At 36.0% G+C, this 27,703-nt stretch overlaps 1 protein-coding gene across 1 annotated transcript in view; it reads right to left on the reverse strand.

The window, feature by feature from the left end:
• LOC125789952 (uncharacterized) overlaps positions 1–27,703 on the reverse strand; it is a 116,205-nt gene that overhangs the window by 39,700 nt on the left and 48,802 nt on the right. Inside the window, exons 3-5 of the mRNA XM_049473049.1 lie at positions 4,957–5,307; positions 2,509–2,859; positions 283–372 (exon numbers count right to left, since the gene is read on the reverse strand). Of these exons, the coding sequence (XP_049329006.1) occupies positions 283–372; positions 2,509–2,859; positions 4,957–5,307 (792 nt within the window). The remainder of the gene's footprint in view (positions 1–282; positions 373–2,508; positions 2,860–4,956; positions 5,308–27,703) is intronic.

Raw genomic sequence — 27,703 nt, forward strand, 5'->3', positions numbered from 1 at the left:
GATCATATTTAAAGTAGATGATATACATTTTACCCCAGCTGTTCAACAAAAATACAAATTATTAACACAGATAAAGTCTATGAAGTTTGATGAACTTAAGATAACTAGTGTCTGTGTGATTCTGGACTCCTTACATATTATTATTATGTTATTTTCAACATTAAGTGTATTTTCTTCTCATGTGGTCATGCTGAAAAAATAGCTGTGATACACAACCCAAACATGAATATAATCCTTAAAGTAATTAAACAATTTTAGTGAAAATGATTGAAATAAAATTACCTTTTAAGATGTATGCTATAAAGGCAGTTAAAATAACAGCAAAAACAAAAATGCAGATAATGGCAATCTTCCAACCATGAAATCCTTTTCCTGAAAAACAAACCAGATACAAATTACTATTTATCTATAAAAAGATCTTTAAGAATTTGAACAGTGATGCAATTCTGAAGTGCATTAACAATTAAGTAATTACAGACATTATTTACATTTTTCACTTGATTTTAATATCATTATGAAATATATACTATAAATTAGAAGTGAATAAGTGCAGTTAATGACTGTCTGATGATTGGAAGCCATGAGTATCAAAATTCCGTTTTCTCCTTTAAGATGATTTGCTTTTCTTTCCTTTGGATTCCTTTTGGTGAGATTAATAAAGGATCATCTTAACATATAAATCTGATCCGCGATACCGATCTTGGCCAGGGCCAAATGCCACATAGATGCCAGGCCAACTACAGCTCCCCCTAATTATGGCCACCTCTAAACAAAAACTGGGAATCTAAGCTGACTGTAAATAAACAAAAGTGTTTTACTGACCAAAGTAAATGGATTTCAGATGGATTTATTTTTAAAATTATGTTTTTGAATAGACGAACATTGGAAGTCTCACTGCCTGTTTTCCAGGGTCATCTTACTGCTTAAAATAGTCTGTATTTAGTGTTAAAAATATAAAACTAAGTTACTATTTAAATAATAACAACAACAATAATATAACACTTTAGCTTGGCTCCAGCTCCGGGTTTGTTACTACACATATAGAACTACACAGTGGAGCTTTAAAAGAAAATTGCTGCTTATCCATCACTAAAACCAGTCTGATCGTGATTCCTTTAGATTTCTGACTCCTGCTGATGCTGTGTTAGCTGGTAAGCTCTGCTACTCACTGATTGGGCTGAATATTAACTGTTATATCTTTATTTATGTTAAATCTTTATTTTATTTCCACCACAAGGTGCATTAGGGTTGCATTTATAGGTTGGATGAGGAATTGCAGCTTCCTGTGAGAGAGCAGCTTCAGCTCCTGAATCGGATCGGCTAAATCAAAAGTATATAAGGCGGTCACATTTTTGGCTAATAATTGGCCGATACATAGTCGATAGATCTTCCCATCTCTAGTAAGTACAGAATGCTGGCAGGGGCACTGTCTGGCCTGGACTTCTGGATCTATAGCCCTAAACAATGTATGAGACCCGAACCCATGGGCGATGAAGGTGCACCTATGAGGCTAAAGCTCCTGTCCCCAAAAAAAGAATGTGTGGAGAATTTTTAAATAACAAAAAATGTGACAATGAGGACCTGATACTGTTATACACATAAAAATGTGTTTTAAGAAAGAAAGGGACAAAATAACAACTAAAACCTTTTATAACGTTGTACCAGTACCAAAATGTCTGAAGTGTGAGATAAATGGCAACATTACAAACTGCTCAATGCTTTTTAAGGTATCATTTTTTTTAAGTTTTGCAGGCCGGAAATGAATGTATATTAACAAATGAAACGGTAACACTTTACAAAAAGGGTCACAATTAACAGTAGTTATGACACTAATAAACATTGTTAAATAATGTTGCAACTGATTATTAGATTAGACTCATTAAAACATAATAAAACATTACTATATTTTAATGTTTAAGAATGTTGTAAATAATACTGAACTCAATTAAAAATTAGTTTAGACAGTCTTTTGTAAGTACTATTAATTATTGTAAAGTATTATCAATTAACTGACCAGACAAAACAAAGAAATATTAGATTCATAAAAAAATGTTGCCATATTTGTGTCTTATATGGAGTTAATTTGCACTGAAATATAGATATATGGATGAAATATAGATGGAATAGGTAAACTGCTAAACACTTTTTAAATATTTAATATTTAATGCAGAAAGTCTACAATTCTTAAGCTTATTGGCTGCTTCATTCCAAACCCACAGTGGTGTTTTATAAAGGCAAAATTACAAAAACTGTCAATTAAAAACAACAATTAGTTACGGGCCTGACTGTGTGCATATTTCAAAAATATAGATCTCTTATAATAAAAAATAAGATATAGCTTGGAGTGATTCCACTGTTAAATGTGATGACATGCTAACACTGTCTAAACATGCAGAAAGCTTTTAACACTGAATAAAGACAGATTTTGTGTATAGCTTAGCTTTTAACTGCATAGCTTATAAGTACAACAAAAATGTAAAATCATAAGTAAATTGTAATGTTTCTCACCTTTAACTTCAACATACAGAGTCACATCATCATACCAGCCAAATGATCTAATTAAACACTTGTAAGCTCCATCATCAGAAGGTTGGAGAGCTGAGAGTTTCAGTGAGGCGTTTCCTTTCTTCAGTTCTTCTTTAAACAGAGCTGTTCTCCCTCTGTAAGACTCCATCTGATTATCATTTCTGTCTTTATAATCTTCATACAGGTGAACTTGTCTGTCCGTCTCATGCTGTCTGATCCACTCCACGATCACGCCCTCAGCACTGATGCTGGGTTGGAGAGAACAGGGCAGAACCAGATCTTCACCAGCTACAGCAACAAGAGGAGCAGCTGCTCCAACTAGTTTCAAACGTACTAAAATAAGAATGAAAAATAAAATAAAACCCAAAGGAGTGTTAATTCTTTTCACTGCACTCCATTCATGATTGATTAATGGTTAGTTAACCAAGTAGCTGCTAAGCTCTCAAAGATCAGTGTATTGCTTAAGTAAACATATTAACCTAAATACTAATAGACTTTGAATGCACATTTAGCAAGAATGTATAATACAGTGGAGGAAATAAGTATTTGATCCCCCACTGATTCTGACACTCCAACATCTCCACCATGGGTAAGACTAAAGAGCTGTCTAAAGATGTCAAGGACAAAACTGTTGACCTACACAAGGCTGGATGGGCTAAAAAGCCATATGTACCTGGATGAGAAGGTGACGACTGTTGGTGCAATTATTCGGAAGTGGAACAAGTACAATATTAGGGCTGCAACAAATCACTATTTTGACTATTGACCAAGACCAATTTTTCAGTACATTTTAATACTTTAACAAATCTATATAAAAAAAATTACAAAGTATATTATAGATAACATTCTCACAGGCTGGGTATTATTTTCAGGAGATTCCATGATATTTTTGTGTTTTTTAATTTTTGTCTAATTTTCAATCATTTACCTCCCTGAAATGATTTTTTGTCTAAGAAAAAATGTTTTTGTTATTACTAAAGAATGTAGTTTCTATAGTAACAGAATACAATATCTCGCTAACACTTATCCACATTAGTTTAACCAATTTTAGTAATTTTAATGAAGGAGTGAAGGCTGTTTAAACTCCCCTCAGCAGTTCTCTGCAGTAATTTATCTCAGCACGGGTAACGTCAGTGCTTAAAATGTACAGAACTAGTAAAGACTGACAGTAGAGTTTAGTGGAGTTAAATTTGTTTGTGTTTAATGGACACAGCACTTTTATACACTGTATGAGTCTCTACCGCTCGCGCGCTCTCTCTCCCTTTCTTGTGCGCTGCAAGTCCCACCCACACTGAAGCCTCATTGGCCAACTATACATGAGGAGTGTCCAATCAGGACGGTCATACTCTCTATGTGTGTGTGTGTGTGTGTGTCTTCCTCTCTCGCCCTTTTTTCTCATGTGCTCTCTCTATCGCACATTAATGACACGTCGACAATAAAATTCTGCATCGGTAATTTTTTATAGTCAATGTTGTCGATTACACAGACTAAACGTTGCAGCCCAATATAACATTACTGTCAATCGACCTAGGACTCGAGCTCCATGCAAGGTATCAAGGTATCAAGGCTAAAAATCAGCCAAGAGCTACATGGGAGAAACTGGCTAATGATCTCAAGGCAGCTGGGACCACAGTCTACAAATAACATTGGGAATACACTGAGACATATTAGTTTAAAATCCTGCAGTGCACTCAAGGTTCCTCTGCTCAAGGCTCATGTACAGGCTCGCCATCAAGTTCGCCAATGAACATACAGTATTAATGACTCAGAGGAAGACTGGAAGAAGGTGCTCTGGTCAGATGAGACCAAAATTGAGCTTTTTGGACTCAACTCGATGTGTTTGGAGAAAGAAAAATACAGAATATGATCCTGAGAACACCATTCCCACTGTCGAGCATGGTGTTGGAAATATTATGTTTATTATGTCACAGCAGATCAGTGTTATCAGTGTTATTAATGTTATGATAGAGCAGTGGCTGTCTGTTGCAGAAGTGAAGGCAGCAAGGGTCAAATAACAAGGAGGCAGATAAAGTGAAGGCATATCTATAATCAAAGCCAACAATGCCAAATCAAAGGGTCAACATTTGAAAAAAAAAAATAAATAAAAAACTAGGATACTCAATAAAATCACACGTTTTATACTGATGTTTGGGCAGGTGTAATTGAATTGAACTATCAAAAAATAGCTGCTGCCTTCACTTCAAAAAAGTCAGATATGTAAATCAGATAAGTAAATAACATCAATTCCTCATCTTTTGAAGATCAGGCCTATTTTTTACGAAACCCTTCATTTTTTTTCACCCTGAATTATATTAGTATTATGTATTAACACAGACAAATCTTATGCAGTGAACGAGTCTTTTGAGACTTAATAAAATTAAATGGGATACTTTTCTTTTTCAACAGTATTAAATCTGTTACTGCACTTACCATTAATTTCAACACGAAGAGTAAAGTCCTCATACCAGGATTCAGATGTAATTAAACACTTGTAAGATCCCTCATCAGAAGGTTGGAGTGCTGACAGTTTAAGGGAGGTGTTTCCTTTCTTCAGTTCTTCTTTAAACAGAGCTGTTCTCCCTCTGTATGTCTTAATCTGATCATCATTTGTGTCTTTATAATCTTTGTACAGATGGACCAGTCTATCAGTCAGATCTGTTCTAAGCCACTCCACAATCATATCCTCAGCACTGATGTTGGGTTGGAGAGAACAGGGCAGAATCAGATCTTCACCAGTTTCAGCAACAAGAGGAGCAGCTGGACCCACTACATTAAAACGATCTGCAATACAGAACAAACAGGACAACAAACCACTTGTTGTATTCTCTGCAGTTTATATATTGGGAAACAATCTATGAACATTTGGTTTTATTCTGCATTTAACCACCAACAAAAAAAAACTATATAAGAAAGTTATTTTACTACAGCTCAGCATCCAATAGCATAATGTTTACTGTCAGGGTTTCAGGACAAGTCAGATGCTTTCAGATGTAAAAATATAAAGATTATTTAAAGAGTTGACAGGTAACACAGCAGGATTTAAGCAACACATGAGTAACCATATAGCAAACAGTTTTGATCTTCTCAACTGAAGATGTCCAGTGTTTCATTTAGCTCTGAAAAGCTGTTAGCAACTGTCGTGTTCGGCTGCTTTGTTTTTTAGCATCAAAGGTTAACCCTGGTATTACCAATAGCTATATGCCAATATTTTAAGCTCAATAACTGTGGACTCAAATAACCTGTATCCATAATCCACATATATCATATCCTTCCTAAAATAACCACCTTAATGCAAAAAAATACAAAATATTTGGCTAAATCATCACCTCATGATGCTGCATGGCCACCTGTGTTAAATCTCCTACACCCTCAGTTGATCAGATAATTTGATTCTTCTCCTTTAGGGTAGTGGCCTATGGCAAGAGTCTGAATTAGGCTAATTTATAGTTTATTAAATTTAAAATAAATGTCACTTTAATAGCTTTCCGTGATGGTTATCTTCACTAAAGTAATTTACACAATTGATTACTCATCCACTAATTGGTAAATAAGAGATTTTTAATATAATATAAAATTGACTTTTTATTAATGTGCAGTTGTTTGGTCTTAAAACATTTTTTTTTTAGTTTTTAGTCTGCATGAGTGGTTGTTCTCTATTGAATTGTGTATCAGATCCAGATGCAAATACCTCAAAATAAAAGCTGAAATGTTGTTCTTTTTAATGTCAACCCAAAATGTCAGTCTACAGCAAAAAATAAATGTATTGGTCTTACAGTCCCAATACTTTTAGATGGGACTGTATACTGGATTGACTGAAATTAAGAAATATATTGTGATATAAACTGTTGCCCTATTGTACCGCACTAACTTAAAGATCTGCTACAGCTATGTGGTGTAAAATGCACGTGGGAATTAAATTCTGGAGTCTGAGGCCTTCCAGACAAGTCTGACATAGCATAACGCCTTCATATTTATTAAAACTTTCACCTAGAAATACTTCTTCCCAAAGTGTCTCATACTGTGTGCCTACATTCAAAATTCATTACTGGAGTTTAATACCAGCTTCTGATGTGTTTTAGGCCATTTTCATACCTATAACTCTGAAGAACTGCCTGAAGGTTTGTGTGTTAGTTACATTTGCCGAAAGCGCACCTGTCGCCCCTGCAGGACACAGGATCACCTGACTTGGCACCTCCAGGCAGCCCCTTCCAGACAGCCAATCCAAATATTGAACACACCTGAGGACTTTAGACCATTTAACCCACACACACTCATCACTGAGAATGGTTCGGTTTGTCCTGGTTTACTTCTCTGTTTTTGATTGAGCTCGATATTGACCATTTTTCCGTGCAGTGTAAACCCAAACCTAACCAAACCAGTTACTATATACAAAGTAACAAACACATGAAACTCGGCACGGACTCTGGTCTGGACTTTCAGGTGAAAAACAACCTTGGTTCAGGCAACTGTTCAGCATTCACACACACATTTGCAGCAGATATACACAAACCTGACATGGTCTCCATTAGTCCAGAGAAAGCCAATAGAATCACCCAGAGAATCTTCATCTCTGAAAGAGAGATTAAACAGAATTACTTTTATATACACACACACATTATATATATATATATATATATATATATATATATATATATATATATATATATATATATATACAGCAAAAATTAAGGTACTGGCCTCACTGTTCTAATACGAATATGTATATATACACACACACACATATATATATATATATATTCGTATTAGAACAGTGAGGCCAGTACCTTAATTTTTGCTGTAGACCTTTGGGTTTGACATTAAAATGAGACCTTTTGACTAAAACCATCCATTTTTACTGTGAGCAAAAGTACTGGATCATGTGACTGTCTGGTGCATTTTGTTGCCCATGTGTGTCCTGATAAATTGATATTCAAACAATAAACAAGGCTAAATGTCTATGATCAGATTTAGATTTGGGTTTTATCTGTATAGACAGATCATTTATATTTAGGGGTGTAACCAATATGAAAATTAGAGAGCTGTCTACAGGTAAAAACAACCAATTGTGAAAATGAATCAGAGCCAATGCGCAATTATTGGTCATAGCCAGTACATCAGTTTGTCCTAAAGAAGAAAGTCATGTTCCAATACTTTTGCTTACAAAAACAATGGGAGGTTCAAACAAAAGATGCTCTTCTGAACTGTGTATCAGATCCATATTACCATTACTGTTTTGTGTACACCAGTCTCTTAGAACAAACTATTACCCATTGACTGCACTACCCTGTTTGACATCACCTAACTTTTTATGTAACTTTTATGTTTCGTTTGACATACAAAGTTTCCTTTCATTGTTTATAGTTTATTTCAGTGTATGACCTTTTTCCTGTTTACTGTTTATAATTGTTTGTCTTGCCCTTGTTATTGCATGTAATGACCCTGGACTAATTCACCTTCGTCTGGAATGATCCTGTTTGTTGTATTTTTGACTCTTGTTCCCAACCTTGCCTGTTTTGACCACTTATTTGGACTGTACCTTTTTAATAAATCCATATTACTACAGTGGTGTGAAAAAGTGTTTGCTCCCGTCTTGATTTCTTTTTGTTAGTATATTTGTCACTTAAATGTTTCAGATCAAACACATTTAAATATTAGTCATTTTTAAGTGAAGGTGTTCATTATTAAAAGAGAACAAAATCCAGACGTACATAGCCCTGTGTGAAAAAGTGTTTGCCCTCACCAGTTAAAACATGGCTTAACTGTAGTTCATCAACATACTGTAGGACCTGCCTGATAAAGTGATGTAGACCAAAAGATACTTAAAAGCTAAACATCATGCCAACATTTAAAGAAATTCAGGAACAAATGAGGAAGAAAATAATTATGATCTATCAGTTTGGAAAAGGTTATATGTAAAGCCCCTTTACATATAACTAATAAAATAATTAATAAAATACAATAATAATAATACTTAAAACCCAAAACTACAAACTTAGAAATTAATTTAGCTAAGTCTACTCTTCTTTGCTCTGTTTGCAGTTCACTTAAATAAAACATAGAGCATCAAAAAACACAAAAACTTAAATAAAATACAAAATTTCAGTGCGCTTAATGCGCTTAGTGCATTTAATACTACACTGCTCTAGCATACAGAGCTTCTCTGTGTTTAAACTGTATTTTAAACAGGAATTTTAACACATGGGTTGGGGGGTCGAGTTTTTAACAGATCATGATTAGAACTGAAAGAGTTTATCTGAACTTCATCTACATTTCATTACAGAAACTGCTTTTAGATTCCGTCAAACCACATTCCACACACAGGAGTAACTCAGGACACTGAGAGAGAGAGAGAGAGAGACAGAGAGGGAGAGAGGGAGAGAGAGAGAGACTCTATATCTGCATCTTCATTAGAAAATAACAAGAACTGGTTCTGGGTTTCACTGAAAACGAAAATAAACGAAGACAACAACTCAGGCACAACATTACTATTGTGTGTGTGTGTGTGTGTGTGTGTGTGTGTGTGTGTGTGTGTGTGTGTGCGTGTGTTTGTGTGTGTGTGTGTGTGTGTGTGTGTGTTGATGCTGATTGCAGTGTAATGTCCAAATTCTTTGGCTCCAGTTCAGCTTCTAAAATGTTTATCTCTTTATGGTTCCAGTAAAAAACTGATTGTATTCCAGTCTGCAGTGCTGTGTGGTCAGTAGTTTGATCTGTAGTGCTGTGTGGTCAGTAGTTTGATCTGCAGTGCTGTGTGGTCAGTAGTTTAATCTGCAGTGCTGTGTAGTCAGTAGTTTAATCTGCAGTGCTGTGTAGTCAGTAGTTTAATCTGCAGTGCTGTGTGGTCAGTAGTTTGATCTGCAGTGCTGTGTGGTCAGTAGTTTGATCTGTAGTGCTGTGTGGTCAGTAGTTTGATCTGTAGTGCTGTGTGGTCAGTAGTGTTATGTCTTCATTAAGATAACATGTATAAAAACAGCGTGCAAAGTCTCTGTTCAGTAAAGTGACTCACACACACACAGAGGTGCATTCGAACTCTTGTTTCTTTTACTGGGTAACTCACATGAACTAACACATTGCTAATGCCACCTACAGGATGACTGATGTAACAACAGCTATAAGTTTAACAACTACATAACATTTCCTCCCACCTTACTGAAAAAGTACACATAAATGTTTCTTGATTAATTTACAGAACTAAACTAGAGGTCGGGAGTAGACTGTCCCTGGCCTCAAGCCAAATCAGGGGATTATTCTGCCCCTTTGCAGAAATGGCCCACTAGGATAACTACATACAGTCCATAGTTCTTTTCCTTTCAGTTTCTGTTCAGTTGTTCTATATGCAACACAAGTTAAAGTAAAAGTTCTACAGATTCAGGCGGTCAGGTGGTTTAGTAACTCGAACAGGGTAGCGCCTGGTTCTCTCTTTTGAAGAAATGGCATCCTGTGTATTCTGACCATTAGGTGGCATATCTCTGTGTTCCACCTGCAAAGGTAATCTTGAGAGGCCATCAGCATTGGCATGAAGAGCTGCTTTCTTGTACTCAATTGTGTAGTTGTGTGCAGACAAAAGTAGAGCCCACCTTTGCATGCGTGCTGCTGCCATGGAAGGCACGCCTTTCTGTGCTCCAAAGATGGTGGTCAAGGGGCGATGGTCTGTGAGAAGTGTAAACCTTCGCCCATAGAGATATTGGTGGAATTTACGCACACCAAAAATGATCGCCAAGGCCTCGCACTCAATTTGTGCGTAATTCTGTTCTGCTTTGCTAAGAGTCCGTGACGCAAATGCTACTGGCTTCTCCTCTCCACTAGGTAGCACATGGGAGATTACTGCCCCTACACCATAGGGTGAAGCGTCACATGCCAGTCGAATGCTGTTTTGGGGATCATAATGTGTCAATACATTGTGTGACACAAGCTGTTCCTTTGCCCACCTAAAAGCAGATTCACATTCCACAGACCAATGCCAACGTGTCTCCTTGCACAATAGGGCATTCAGAGGATTCAGAATGGTTGCAAGATTCGGTATGAAGCGCCCATAATAATTTATCAGACCCAGGAATGATCTCAACTGGGTGAGATTGATGGGAGCCGGTGCTTCGACAATTGCTCGCACTTTCTCTGGAGATTTGTGCAATCCTGCAGAATCAATTATATGACCCAGGTACTCCAAAGAGTCTTTGAAAAATTCACATTTGTCCTTCTCAACTCGCAAGCCAAACTCCTCCAGACGTCCAAGCACTGCATCAAGATGTTGTAGGTGTTCGGCGTCAGTACGGCCAGTCACTAATATGTCATCCAGATAACAGTGTACGTTGGGTAGCCCTTGCAAGATCTGGTCCATGGCCCTTTGAAAAATGGCTGGAGCCGAGGCAATCCCAAAAGGAAGACGATTATAACAGAAGAGACCTTTCTGTGTGTTGATTGTGAGGAGTTTTCGCGAGCTCTCGTTGACTTGCATTTGCAGGTAGGCATTGGATAGATCCAATTTGCTAAAACGTTGTCCTCCTGCCAAGGATGCAAAAAGATCCTCAATACGTGGAATTGGATATTGCTCAACTTGGAGGAAAGGGTTTATTGTCACTTTGAAATCGCAGCAAATGCGCACTGCTCCATTCTTTTTTACCACTGGAACTATTGGAGTTGCCCATTCGCTATATTGTACAGGTGACAGGACTCCAATTTCAGTAAGACGGGTCAATTCAGCTTCAACCTTTGGGTGTAGAGCATATGGGACCACTCTCGGCTGGAAAAACTTGCGTTTGTGCTCAGGCTTTAGTGACACGTTTGCTTCAATGCCTTTCATCACTCCTAGCTCTTTAGAGAACACTGCAGCATGTTTCCGCAACACATCATCCAGCGTACCCATTCGAACTGCCCGTATCTCTTGCCAGTTCAATTTGATTTGACGCAACCACTCACTGCCAAACAACGGTGGATATTCGCCCTGGACAACATACAGAGGAAGCACAGCAGTTTGTTTGTTCATTTTCACTTGAACATTGACGACCCCTAGTGGACACAATGCTTCACCAGTGTATGTCCTCAACACTATGTCAGTTGGCTGTAGGGGTAAATGGTTCAGTTTCGCTTCATACGTGGCTACTGACATCAGTGAGACTGCTGCCCCTGTGTCTAGCTCCATCTCACAAGAGATTCCCTCAATTTCAGGTTTTACTATGATGCGTGCATTTTCTCCTGCTTTAGAAAGTTTGTGCAGGGCTAGGTCAGAGTCTGTATCATCACTGGAAACCCTTCCTGCATCCACACGATGCACACGTTTTCTTTCGGCAGAACCCTTGTCTCTGGTTGGTCTGTTCTTCATTTTACTTTGTTTTATTGTCGTCTTATTAGATCTGCAAACACGACTTATGTGTCCCTTTTTTCCACACGAATTGCAATTCTTATCCTTGTACCAACAATCATCTTCATTATGATTTGTTTTCCCACATCTTTTGCATTTATTTTGGACTTTGCTTGATGAGAGAGAGAGGGCATGCACCTTTAGTGAACCACTGAGCTGCTGTGACTCTCGAGCTGCTGTCTCCATGGATGCTGCTATTTCGACCGCTTTTTGAAATGTGAGCGAAGCCTCTGTGAGCAGTCGTTTTTGCATAGCTTCACTCTGCAATCCACAAACAAATCTGTCTCGGAGCGCATCTTCCAACTGTTCCCCAAACTCACAATGCTCAGAAAGTTTTTTAAGCACTGCTACATACTGACAAACGGACTCACCCATCTCTTGATTCCGTTTGTGGAAGCGAAATCTTTCTGCGATGACCAGAGGCTTAGGAGAAAAATGCTGCTGTAATACAGTTTTTATTTCGTTGAAGCTCTTGTCTCCAGGCTTCTCCGGTGCGACAAGGCTACGAAGTAGGCCATATGTCTTACAACCAATTACACTCAGTAGAACAGGCACTTTCTTTCCACTCTCAATGCTATTTGCCTCCACAAAATGCTCAAATCTTTCAATGTAGGTTGTCCATTGCTCCATATTCTCATCAAAAACCTCAATGTGGACAACGGTAGCAGCCATGTTACTTGCTTTCTTCCCAAAACTCTCTCAAAACAAAAACTAGAGCCAACTTACACACTCTGCTGGGTCCAAAAGCAATTCAAACACCTCGTCGCCAAATATGTTATGTCTTCATTAAGATAACGTATAAAAACAGCGTGCAAAGTCTCTGTTCAGTAAAGTGACTCACACACACACAGAGGTGCATTCGAACTCTTGTTTCTTTTACTGGGTAACTCACATGAACTAACACATTGCTAATGCCACCTACAGGATGACTGATGTAACAACAGCTATAAGTTTAACAACTACATAACAAGTAGTTTGATCTGAGAAGGAGGCACTGGCTCTTTTTAACAACATGGCCGAAATCCTGGCTTCAGTTCTATAGAACAGAAAGGAATGGAAGCATGGTGTCCTGCTTTATAAAGTCACTGGGTGAAACACATGAATGTGGCTCAATTCTGATTTGAAAAAATCTGAAAAAATATAGTCTTTAAGCCTGTAATATGAACATAATCTTTAACACATTATGACAACTAAGACAATTTAAAATTAAAATTTTTCACATATTGTTTTTAGATTAATTAAACATTTGAGGTATGTAAAAAAAAGGAGATAAAATGCTAAAATTTAACAAGGTTTTCCAGAAACAAAAAGACAACAGCACAGATGAAGTCACAACAGCTAATCTGTCCACTTGTCTATCACATCATCCACAATAATTAATCATGTGATCAGGTGACTTTAGATTCTTACACAGCCTAGAAGTCAGAAAATTAAACAAAGCCAAGGAATGAGAGCACGCTGCCAAAAACAACAAACACACCATCAACAGCTTCTATCAGTTCTCTGATCTGATTCTGAATAAATAAGAATCTGATGCTCTCACTCCTCCACCTCCTCTGAACCCGGAGAGAGAGTTTCACAGAAATGAGACACCAGCACCAGCCTGTTCTGTCACGCCCTCCAGGAACGGGCGGAAAAACGAGAACGGGTGAAAACTAAAGTCATGCCGAGCGCGCTGGGCGTGACTAAAGAGTGATATAGCACTTAATCATAACACAAGTTAACAATCGGTCCAGACCTTGGCCTGTCGAAATTTTCTCTAACTGGACCATACTGAATTATAATTAAATACCCCTGTCATAGAAGATGCTTCTGCTACTTTTAAGTTGTATGTCTGGCTGCATTTTGGCTTTCCAGTGGAAACAATAAACGGTAACAGAGTGACCAACAAGACACAAACCATATATAAATACTGTAAGTAAATCCTACATGTGACTGTTTCATAGACAGTTGTACTAATCCCTTAGCTCTGTACTGTATTTAAAAAAAATGTTCTGTCTCTGTTTGCACTTCAAGCATAGTCTTAATATCACTGGTTATGGTTACGCATAGTTAAATTACAAGAGATTTAGGAGAAAAAAACACAAACCATAGGCTTAATATGACTGGTTGTGGTTTGCACTTATTGTTTGCACTATATAAGACTTAGAACAGTTTTATATTTATTTTTTATTCTTATTTCTATTTCTTATAGAATCAATGTGTGAGAGAAACCAGTCTGTTAAGTTTGCGTTATATGATTTTGTCAAATAAAACTCTAATTTTCAAGCCATTTTTCATTTTTGACATTTTCTTTCAAATTTTACTTTTAAATCTTGTCTTGTCTCGTTCTCGTGAACCCAGTATAGTGTCTCGTCTCGTGATATTAGTGTCTCGTCACACCCCTATTAATAACTGGATATGGTAATATACTTTAGTATTATAGGATATAGATGTTAATAACTATAACGAGCAGCTGCTGGGTGGTCCTGACTGAACAGATCAGGCTCTACTGGATGTTCAGTCCAGAGAAGTGAATCTTATTGTCTGAAATCTTTTGTTTTTAGCTTCATAAATGAGCTGATTGAGCTGCTTATTTATAGCTGATTAAATCACAGACAACACTGCAGGTCTGATGAAACTCTACTGGTTAGTGTCACACCTGGTACTGAAGGCACTTATATTCCTCCTGTGTCTATCAGCGATCTCCCAGCTCCGGACTCCATTGCCCAGAATGCACCACACACTGACATCCCTCATTCACCCTCTCACATGACTAATTAGACCACAATCACCTGAATATCGACTTCACCTGTTTCACTCAGTATATGTACCCCTGCACTTTACTCACTCCCTGCAGAGTATTTGATTGGTTCTCTCTGTCCACAAAGCATTTATATTGCCTGTATTATTGGCTTTTCTGTGTATGATCTCTTATAGTGACCTGCTCTTCTATTGACCTGGACTGTCTCTCTGATCCTGCCTGTGGTTGACCATGAGTTTGGATTTCCCTTTTTTCATTAAAGGCCTTTTATCATATTTCTGCTTATCTCAACTCTGCCTGACCCTGACAGTTACATGTAGTTCAGGATTGCTCTTTATCTGGTATGTTACTATCACAACATGTCTTAGTTTGTATTAGTTACAAAAACAAGTGATAATAATTGGTATTTCCCTTTGCATTTGCACAATTATATTTAATACAAATAATACATTAAAATATATCAGGTAATTTTCTATTTTTTTTGTGTTTTATTACTTATGCAGGTGTAGCATCACCATTGAAACGAAAAATAGTTTCTGTCTTATACACTGGGTCTTATTTTTTTTATCAGAAAACACAGATTCTCCTCTCACACACAATTTTCCTGATAAAGCAAACAATGCACAGCATTGTAAATAAATTAATAAATAAAATAAAATAAAACCCTCAAATAAAAGTACATGACTTAATAAGCACAAAGTACATACAGTAAATATTACAGTCACAGCATAAATTCATAATCAGGAGTTATTCCTTACCTTTATATTTCAGGACACTGTGTGTGATATTAAAGAAACGATATCTTCACCTCCTGGACGTCAGTGATCAACTGTTTACAGCATTACTGAGTGTGAGATCAAATCACTGTGGGTGTGGATCACTGAACAGCGTCTCTAAAACCGGTTTGATCTAAATCTCAGTAATGCAGAGGATAAGTAGTCTGTGTTCAGTAGTTAGTGATGTCTAGTCTGATCTATACTGTAGTCACTAGTTGGATCAATGGTGGTGTGTGGTCTGTAGTTACACTACTGAACACCAGTTTAACTGCTGAGTGGTCTCTGATTGGAGGTTTAAATTCTAAACAAAACAAGAATGAAAAGAGTATAATCACGCTCTGTAGTGATGAACATGTAGATCTGTCTCCTTTTACACACTGTGTCGCTCACAATATGAAAGCAGCACTGAATACTGAGTTAAATATTAATAGTCGCACTGAAGGTGATTAGATAATGATATGCCAATCTCTCACAATAATACAACTTATATTACTTATTTAACCATCAGTACTATATAGTTATATACTATCATAAATGAAATAAATAAAAATAAATTCAAATTAGTAAATAAAATGATCGAAAATTGCATTTGCTGACAAAAATGGCAATGCTGTTGATAAGTAGCAAAACCATATGGTTGCTTTGTTGTTTGCTAAGTATTTAGAAATCAGCTTTATGAAAACACACATCAAACCAAAAAACATGCATACTGCCCCTCCTGATGAGACGGAACAATCTGGAGTTGGAATTGTGTCAATATCTCTAAATCTATGGCAAATGTCCGCAGACAAGTAATTCAGAATAATTAGCAGAATCAATCAATTTAAAGTATTAAATATTTAATATAAATCAATTAAAATAACTCAATGTGTTTTTCTCAGGATTTAGTCAGCACTGGGTTTCCTAATAAGCCAGGTTGGATTGTTTTAAACAGCATTTTGTAGATTTGTACACACACCCCACTGGAATGAATGAGGAACTGACTGCATTTTCTTTTCTTAAGAAAAGCAGACAACCAGTTTAAAACCAGTTGGAGCACATTTTACCCACATTAAACATCAACAGTCAACAGCATATAGAACAAGGTTCAATCAAGTTCACCTGTAGCCCATAATCACACTGATATTAAAAAAAACTACAAGAGAAAACAAGTGTTTAGATTATAAAATGGATTAACAAATAGCTAACAGCTAGCTCTTAATTTTAGCATTCACAGCAGCATTTATAATAGCATCTGGAGGATATAACTGACAAATTTTTTATTTCAAATTTAATAAAATGTTTAAAATAATAATAGTAAATATGGTTTTACTTTTTTGCTGCGTCAGGCTTAATACAAGCAGTATAAAGAACTGAATATTTTGAGGATATTTAGAGTCTGTAACAAAAAGCTAAACACTCATTTTTGGTTACAAGAAGCTGAAACCCTGGAATAAAGTCATCACTGCAGAAGGAAAACAACTACTTTACTACTTATAAAATTACATTCTCAAAACCTTTTCTCAATCTGTAGTTTAACTGTTTTCTCTTAGTCCTGTTTTTATACCCTCCCCTCCATTCCTATTCACATAAAATACCTCAGTAATAGTGGGGTAACAGATCACACATCTCACAGATTCTTCCTGTTTATAAAGATCTGGCATGATCTTCGTACTGAAGTGTGAGAGTGAGGGGATTTTGTAGTGTGGCTCAAGCACTTTCCTGTTGTCAGTGTTGGAGTATGAGGCTAGGTCTGCAGTGATAAAACACCCCAGTAGATGTAGTTATATCTTTATCCTGCTCTGATTCTGCAGTAAAGGGCTGATTAAATGATGTGGTGAGAAGTTGTGTGTTGTTCTTCTCCCGGTTAGATCTCTGAAACAGGGTGATGAAGATGTAAATGTGTAGCTGTGCTGTACGTACTGTCACAGTTATATTGTTTTCCTGTGTCACAGTGCTACACACTGCAGCAGTGTTGCTTACAGCCATCAGTAAATGTTGCAGTGAAGCCTGAACACTCCTGTTACACACTGCGTGATTTAACTGATGTAGGAGGCAGATTTTTTCTCCAGCAACCATAGTGCTGCTTACACTTCATTAACTAGATTCACAGCTGCTTTGTCTTTTTACTCAACCTCCAGCATCCAGATTTAGATAATTATTACTTTAACTGCATATTTTTTTGCCAATGACATTTATAGATATGAAGTTATAGATATAAAACATTACATATTACAACACATTTCTTATTATTTATTTTTTAACTTATTTTAACATTTAAACAGTTTTTACCAATTTATAAATTTAGATATTTATAATTTAGAATAAAACTCGTACATTTAATCAGCCAATCAGCTGTTCTCTCTCTTTTCTCTTTCTTTCCCTCTTAATATCTCACTCCTTCACGTCCGGTTGTTCAGTGAGAGAAGAGAACTAATGCTCCTGGGGAGGATAAACTCAGAAGTTGCTTAATTTTTAATAAATTACTTAAGTTCCACGTTTCCCTTTTTAGAGCACACAATGTAAATTAACTCTCCTTTAACTCACTTTCCTTTCAAACTGCTGTTTATCTCCTCACCATGTGTGCTGCAGTGCTCTCCATAATGCACAGATCTGATTGGCTGAGCAGAGTTACTTCTGATATTTACAGCATGTGTGATTGGGCTGTAAGTTTCCTGGGCCTCTAAACTGGTAAAAGCTTAGAAAGTAACACCAGATCGGGTTTGGACAATATCTGAATTTGCCTGTTAGTGAACTCTGGTATATAGTAATTTTTCACACTTGTTGTCACTAGAGGAAGATGTGCCCTGTGTGCTGGATCAGGTCATATGACTATAAAAACAGATGTTTTCTTAAACATTATTTTCATTCCACTGTAAAAATGCATTTTGATTGTGATTGACTGATTTAGCATTTTAAAAAGGTTTAACAGTAATTTAATACTCCTTTAGGTTCTCACAGCAGAGTAAAATAAAGATATTTACCTACATTTAGTGAATTTCTATGCATCATTTTAAGCAGATATTGTTTAAAAAGGAAAAAATAGATTAGTGTTCATTTAATAAAGCTAAAACCTGAACTTCAACCCTACTATATCTGACCCATTCTTACCACCAGTGCAACACTTACTAACACCTCATACACTACCAGCAGTGTCCCTGCTGAGAATTATTACCCACCAACCAAATAATAATAACTGCTCTGTGTAAAATAAAAAATAATAATAAAATGATAATATGTATAACTACTAAGTGATTCTATATGAACATGTAAGAAAAAAATAAGGTGTAGGAGTATAAAAAAACACTCTATATTATGAGAAAAGGATGTACAATACTCCATTCTAAAGAAACCTTGTTCCACTTTAAATGGAACAGCAGTGACTCTGCTTCTTAAACACCAGTTAAAATAACTTTAGCTTCTTAAATCGAAGAACAAGAATAAAAGTTCTTTAAAAGTAAACTTTAATTTAAATATGTTTACCTGATTTTAGATGGTTCATCAGTTCTCTGTGGCAGCAGGACCCACAGCAGTGCTAAAGGAGAAGAAACAGTGCCTTTAATGGGGCTGAAGAACATAACTATACACTTATGTTTTCCAAAAAATAACATTTCTTTTTACCGTAACTAAAGCAGCAGCATCTTAACCTAAACTGACATAGAGTTCCCCACTCCCTGCATTCTTCACTTACTCACTGCTGCACATCCAGTTATAGACAAATAGTTTTAATAATAATTTATCTGTTCTCGTAACATCACTGTAATATCCAACAGAGTAATTTATTCTATATGGTAACTTCTTATATTTAACTCCTGGTGGTTCAACTCAGACCTGTATCGCTGTCTCACCACACTCAGACCCAGACTGAAAAGTGGGGCTGAAAATATTTTTTTTTTATTCAGTGAGAGAATTCTGAATTAATGCTACATGACATTTATTAAAAGTTTTTTACTAAGATACACATTTACACAAGATAAAATCCCCTGATTCATGTTTAATAAATGACAAACTTAATCATAATAACTTATAATAGGTTACTATTACAGTTTTAGTGGATTTTAGTGAGAAACTTCCTTCCTTAAGAAAGACTACTAAATAAAATAAAGTTTAAAATGTACACATTTTATTGTGCTTTTAATTAAACCAGGGATCCCGGGCAGGGATTAAGTCCAAGAGGAAAATCTCTATTCTAAAAACTGTTTAGTCCGAGACTCTGCTTAATCCCAGCGTGTGAAACTGTTCCATAGTGGTTAAAGCAGTGTTTAGTGCTGTGTGGGATTAGCTGTGGCTGCTAACCTGCACTGCTGAGAGCAGAGCGCGCTCTGTGAGGGGGGGTCTCGCGCTGGAGCTGAAAAGCGCGGGAAAGGGATAAAGTTCGCCTCAGCGGAGCGGCTAACTGTACCCTAGCTAACGCTAACCCCTTTCCCCCTCAGACTGACCCACAGATACAGCTAGATATGAGTTTAGACTCAGTCTAACTCACTCTGCAGCTCCACTCCTGAAAGTATCCGGTTCCTCACCTTTTAAAGAGAGAATTTAACCCGTGAAGCAGCTCCTCAGTTCAGCTCCAGTAACATTCAGCTCAGAGAAAAGTCCTCAGCTTCCAGTCCAACTCCTTTATATCCCTCACACGGAGCTCAGAACTGAGAATAACACTCATACTGCACTGATATCTTACTGATACTGTAAATAAACCTGATCTACACGCTGGAAATAATGCTCAGAATGTGGAAATTAAACCCTGTAAATTTCACATCATAATGGAGGAGTTTCAGCTAACCCTCCTCTGACCCAGGAGAGAGCTCGCTGTAACACTGACCAATCAGAGCTTAGGTCACGGTGATACAGCCCCGCCCACGCAGTGCTCTCATTGGTCAGACTGTCTGTCACTCAGATTTTTTTTAGCAGCTAGAGTTTCTCTATTAATTATTATTAATATATTATTAATTATTACACTCCATCTGCTTCACTCTCACTGACAGCCTGAAAATATACATTTTAATCATAATTATGATTTTACTGACTTATATTTTATTAATAAAAACAAATAAAACCTTAACAACAAAATGATCAAATATGACTAACAGTAAGTAATATTAACAATAATGATAATAATTAAATAAGAATGTATTATTATTATTATTATTATTATTATTATTTAGTAGAATTAGTATTACTTACAAAAAAGTAAATAAAATAAAAAATCATATTAAGTAAATACAAGCAACGAATTGTTATATTTATAATTCTTAATTTATAATTATAATTTTTAATATTATTACTGACGTTACTAATTTTTATATTACATTAATTGTTATTTTTATTATTTGTTAATCATATTATTATTACCAGTATATATTTAATAACGAATTCGTTTTTATAATTTTATTATTTTACTTTGTATTATTATCATTATTATTATTATTATTATTATTATTATTATTATTATTATTATTATTATTATTATTATTATTATTATTATTATTATTCGAACTGGTACTACTTACACTATATTAAACTAATGCAAATAAGTGAAATCCCTGTATTTATAATTATTTGTTTGTCTGTTAATCATATTATTTATATCATTACATATTAAATTGCTTATTATTACTCGTTTTATTGTTGTTGTTATTAATAATAATAACAGTAATAGTAATGTTATTTTTATTTGAGCTGTGTCCTCTTCATCCTTACAGCAGTGTTGTGTAAGAGGGTGTTGTGGCATATTTCAGTCAGCAGATGGCGCCAAAACTTTTAAAATAAGATGCTGGTTATAAAATTATTTATATTGGTCCAGATCCGGACTGCGATTTTCACTGTATGCTGGATCAGGTCACGTGACTGTAGGAAAAAAAAAACATATATAACAAAACATACATAAAAACAATCATATAATTCAGATAACTGTAAAATTGCTGCAGTGAAGCTGTGATTATTATGAACTGGAATTATTGGAATAATAAATTTATGGGCGTGTATTTTTATAGATAAAATACAATCTAAGGACATTTATAAGTTGGTTTAACATTCAAATGTATTTATAAATGCATTTTACATATGTTTCTAGGTCTGTTAGAATAACCATTGCGTATGATATACTATCCCATAAACTGTCATTTAAAGACCATTTCAGTCTACTAATATAGTGATACTATAACAGCATATTAATGCATTTAAACACTACTTTAAAAGAACAATTAACTTGTAAGTATTAAGAAGGTTCAGACAAATCAAACTTCTGTTTTAAGACAGTAAAGAACTGGGAGGAATTTCATTGTTTAAATGGCAAAAGTTAACTTTCTGCCTCATTCATTCTAATTTGATTTTCTAAACACAGTGAGTCATTCTGAAGTCAGCAACAATTACTGAGGTTATGCCTGTATATTGTACAATAATCTGATTATGTAATTATTGCGACAGATCTGTCTATTTTATATGGGAAGAAATAAAGTTAGAAAATTATTTGCATTTAACCCACATGGAATAGAAATAATTGGGTGTACATTTATTGTAAATTTATGTACACCAGAACTTTACATGTTTTTAGATCTGTCTCAATAACGTTTTTGATTGTATAAATCCCATGCATTTTTTATGTTAATTGGATTTCTTCATGTTAAACCTTTAATTTTAATGTGATTTCCTCTTTATGGAGTGAACAGTTCTGAGGTCAGCAACAACAATAACAAAGTAATTATTGTGACAGATCTCTATATTTATATTTTGTATGAAAAATTAATACAGTTACAAAATAATTTACATTTAACTTACATGGAATACACATATTTGGGCATGAAATACAATTTATTGTATTCTAAAATTTCTAAATGTATTTTAAACAAGTGTAGAATATAAAGGACTTTTTTTTCTTATTGTATAAATACATTTACATACATTTATTTTAAGTGTATGTAAACCAGAACAGACCAGCATAAGTTATATTTTGGACATGGCGTAGGAACCAGGGGGGATATTAGAAAAAGGTGGATTTGTCCCCCCCAAAAATTTAATGGTTTCGCTCAGATCAGCTGTACTATTAATGAGGAGACAGGTGACCGCTGAGTAAATGGGGAATCTCTTAACGCCAATCACGGAGCCGGTTCAGGAATTAAGTTCCGCCTCTCAATAGAAACAGCCAATCAGCTTGCTGGTTTTGCAGCGTGCGCAGGAGAGTGTGCTGGTGGGGGGGGAAGCCCCTCCCCCGCTGTGAGATTAAGCAGCGATCGGAATGCAGCAGCTGATTTTAAACCAGATCTGGATATACAGCGATTTTTCTAAAAGAAAGGTAATGGTAATGTAAACCATGTAAACTGCTATGTTTCTGATAGCTGGATAAAAATGCACTAATCAAAACATACCAACTCTGCGCTTAATAAAATACAGCCTGTGAGAGTCAGTTAGCTTAACTTCGGAATTAGTTTTGGAATTAGCTTAGTTTAAAAAAATAAAAATTAAAAAAACGATATAATGTTCAGCTTATCCTGTACCTGACTAGCTAATAACTATTTAATTTTCAGTCATTTAGATAACTAGTCAGCTAGAAGCTGGATGAGGATAATAGCTAGAATTTAGTACAACACTTTATGTTGGTAGTTTAAAGCAGTTTCTTAACCCTGATCACTGCCCTTAAAAATGTGTTTTCCACCAGATCCAACTGATTAGCTAATAAACAGTCATTTACTGAGTGTACCTGTTAAAATCTCTTAGCCCCCTATGGATCATAAATCAATCATCATGTATGTCCAGCAGTGTATTAGACACATCATACCATCTGTAAAGTTTAGTTGGATTGCATTTGGTGGAAGGGTGGCTGTCGTGATGGTGTGTCCATTAAAACACAGGAGGATGAACAGACTTCAACTGATGCAGTTTATTCTCAGAGTCACAGCATATTTCAAAATGAGGCAGAGCAGGTGCATGAATGGACAGTTAATGCATGGCTGAGGAAAGGATGGATGGAGGAAGGAAGATGATGTAGGGAGACATAGGGTGAATGGAGAGATTATACAGGATGGTTGTATCTACAGGATGGATACACAGGATGGATGGTTTTATCTACAAATAAACAAAATACAAGGATCAGTGAAATAATACAAATAGTGCAACAAAAGGAACAACAAACCAAGTGAGCAAAGAATAAACCCAATCACATTCAAATTGGACAAGTTAACATAAATGAATTAAGTAATAAATCAGAAAACTTACACAAACACACATCCATTGGAAGCTCAGTCCACAATCCAAAAGAGGTTCAAATCCTCAGACCATGCCAAACAGTTGAAATAAAAAAATGGCCGACAGTGCCATTTTAACCTCTAAGCCCCGCCTTATCCTGCTGCAAAGAATTATGGTCTATGTAGTTTACCTGCTCCCAGGGAATTTCCAACACCATCACTTACTTTATTATGTGCATTTAAAGCAGAGAAAGCTCTACAATATGCAGAACAGTGGGAGTATGCAATAGAATAGGTAAGAACAGGTTAAGAAACTGATCTAATCTGATTTCTGTTAATTTGTAGTTTACAGTAAGAACACATGTCCCGACTTCTAACGTTTATATTAACTTCTAACAAAAATCCCTATGAAACGTAAAGTTACATTCTTTTTCATGAAAGGACACCATCATAAGAAGTGCTTTCAGTAGAAACAATTAAAAGTGCGGGACACAATGCTAGTCAGTTTGGAGAAAATATAAATATACAACATACAATACATAATTAATAATAATATTAATCAAATCTGTTATATTATTTTAAATATTAGGTTATAACTGATCAGTTTTTGTCATATGTATATAATGCAGACCTTTCATGTATATTTTTTCTAGCAACAGTAAATGTAATGTGTAGTAACATGTTTAGGTTGTAAAATCACCTTTACTTGGATGTAACTAATAATAAACAGAATACAGCAAAAAGGGATTATTTGGGATTAAAAGTAATTCCGCTAATGTTTTTCTAGGAAACTGTAGGGTGGGCTTTGGTTCATATTAGCAAATGTGTCCCCCCCAATATCAAACCCGCTCCTACGCCCTTGGGTTTCCTAATAAGACAGGTTGGATTGTTTTAAACAGCATTTTGTAGATTTGTACACAAACTCCACTGGAATGAATGAGGAACTGGCTGCATTTTCTTTTCTTAAGAAAAGCAGACAACCAGTTTAAAACCAGTTGGAGCACATTTTACCCACATTAAACATCAACAGTCAACAGCATATAGAACAAGGTCCAATCAAATTCACCTGTAGTCCATTATCACTCAAATATTAAAAAAATAACTACAAGAGAAAACAAGTGTTTAGATTATAAAAATGGATTAACAAATAGCTAACAGCTTGCTCTCAATATTTCAGCATTCACAGCAGCACTAATAAGAACATCTATCAAATTCCGCTTTCAAATCTATTAAAATGTTAATAATAATAATAATAAAAAATTTGGTTTTACTTTTTGCTACGTCAGGCTTAATAACATACGACCAGTATAAAAAAATATTTAGAGTCTGTAACAAAAAGCTAAACACTCATTTTTAGTTACAAGAAGCTGAATAAGCCCAGGATTTAAGTCATCACTGCAGAAGGAAAACAACTACTTTACTACTTATAAAATTACATTCTCAAAACCTTTTCTCAGTCTGTAGTTTGACTGTTTTCTCTTAGTCCTGTTTTTATACCCTCCCCTCCATTCCTATTCACATAAAATCCCTCAGTAATAGTGGGGTAACAGATCACACACCTCACAGATTCTTCCTGTTTATAAAGATCTGGCATGATCTTCGTACTGAAGTGTGAGAGTGAGGGGATTTTGTGGCTCAAACACTTTCCTGTTTTCAGTGTTGGAGTATGAGGCCAGGTCTGCAGTGATAAACACCCCAGTAGATGTAGTTATAGCTTTATCCTGCTCTGATTCTGCAGTAAAGGGCTGATTAAATGCTGTGGTGAGAAGTTGTGTGTTGTTCTGCTCCCGGTTTGATCTCTGAAACAGGGTGATGAAGATGTAAATGTGTAGCTGCGCTGGACGTACTGTTGCAGTCATATTGTTTTCCTTTAATATTATTACTGTATCAGACTTTATTATGTTGTGGTTAAAACTGATGGGGGAAGTTGCCAATGCTTTTTGGCTCCTGGGGGTTGCCGTAGTTTTGAGATTGTTGTTGAGGTTGTTTTGGGAGTAGGGAGAGCGCGCCTGCGAGTGAGGGTTTTTTTTCTTGCTGAGGAGTTCTGATCAGGTGGAGTAAAGTGGAATATTTTGGACTCTTGTCTCGGTTGTTTCTGTTTAATTCCTCCAAGTAACACCGTGAGGTTACATTACAGTTAGTATGTTTTATAAAGGTAGTATTTTAATTTATTTTTCTGGTGCGCACCATCTGTATTCTCATCTTTTCTCGCCTTATTCTCCGACTTCTCACCGCCTGCTTCGCCTGTGTGGCTCCGCGCTCTCGCATCTGCACAGATCTGATTGGCAGAGGAGAGCGTTTGGTGATCTTACAGCACACGGGATTGGTCTGTAAGTTTACTGCGCTGTAAAGCACGTAAACCATAAAAACAATAAACACTCCGCTGCTTTAAATGAACACGGTCAGAATTAAATCATTCTCAGTAGTTTATCGGTTTGTGTCCGGATTGGACAACGTCTGGCTCCGGACTGCGGTCCGCCTATTAGTGACCTCTGCTCTAACCTGTTGGGCATTTCATTGTCATTTCCTTTGGCTGCACAGCAAATTCTGTTTTTTGGAGTAAACTCTGTGAGAGTTAATATCAACTAATTTTAAGTGTATATGCGTGACCATCAACAGATATGACATATGACAGAGTTAAAGTAACTCTTTTCTGGGAGTTTTTGGCCTTTTAACTCTGTTCAGGAGTTAAATCTGAACTCTGTTGTGGGAGTTAAAATATTTATCCCATCTAGAGTAAAACACAGCTCTCAGCTGCTAGAGTTAATTTTATTTATTAAAATGTTATTAAACTAATATTACAAAAAAAAACATTGTAATATTTTAAAACCCTGGAATATTTAGGAGTAGAAATGACAACAAAAAGCATCATTACTGCTTACAGTAACAATTTCATGCTCAACAAGTGTATGCCAGTGTATTTTTCCATTGCATGGCAGCTCTAATCCTGCACTGCAGTTCTCAGTGCATTATCAGCACTTTGTCACATTTTACAGTACAGAAGATGGTAACTTGCTCTAATAGCCAACAACACAACAGCTAAACAAACAACCATTATATAAAATGTAATGTAAGACCTCAAGGAAGGAGCCCTGGTGGGCAAGACTACACACTGATGATGAGCTAGGATTGGGGGACACGCCCATTAGAGAGTTCAGTCACGCTCCTCAACACCTTGTGGAATAAACTCTGAAATAAACTCTACACCACCAAAGAGTTCCCCTCAAATCAACTTGTGGTTTAAGTTGGAGAATAAACTCACACAATTTAACACTTTCACACATTTTTGTTTAACTCCAGATTTTAGAACTCCAGAAATTTGCTGTGTGTATTGGAACATATCTTATATTTTATCATAATTACCCAGTACTTTGGAGCTTCTACCACACCTTTACTCTATTATTGCCTAGAACTTTCCAACTTTCCTCCAGTCCTGTAGAACCAACTTTAAAACAGGCGTGTCTTCATGTTCTCGAGTTTCTTGTGTTTAATGTTTGTTACGTCAGTTTTGTATTGTGTTACATGTTACATTCCCTCATAAACTCCTCAAGAACAAAACTGTGTCCAAACTTTGCTTTGGATTTCCTGTGTACAGATGAACCCACTCCACCAACATCTTTTTTTCAGAACTCTGAATGAACCTAATTCACAACACTGATTCAGAACTCCAGAGAAAACCCGAACTCAGGCTGAACCTCAACACAAACAGCTTGGGAAGTTTTTCATCCATCAGTCCGTCAATGTTTGACACTGAAAGAGTGTCTCTGTGTCGATTTTCCTATTTACGGACTTCTCCCAAGTTTCCTCCTGTAAATCCATCACTCTCCTCCTGCTCTTTCCCAGTTATTCCACTCCGATCTCTCGCTCCGTTCCTTTAAGTTGTGTTTTCTTTGCTGTAAAAAGCATTTCCAAATATGATTTGTATTATATGATATTAGTATGACAGTGTTCTTTATTAAGGAAAAAAGAAAAAGAAGAGTTTATTTTTGTTACTGGTTTGTTTCTTAATTCTTTTTTAAATTGGTATTGTAATATATCTATGCAAGAACTGTTGAGTGAAGCGATTTTATTTAAGAATGTCATCATGTGTAATAAATGGTAGAATCTTACGAGTGTCTCCTTGAAATTGCTATCTTATTGTGTTTAC

The sequence above is a fragment of the Astyanax mexicanus genome, unplaced genomic scaffold (assembly GCF_023375975.1).
Source record: "Astyanax mexicanus isolate ESR-SI-001 unplaced genomic scaffold, AstMex3_surface scaffold_33, whole genome shotgun sequence".
In the NCBI taxonomy this organism is placed as follows: Eukaryota; Metazoa; Chordata; class Actinopteri; order Characiformes; family Acestrorhamphidae; genus Astyanax; species Astyanax mexicanus.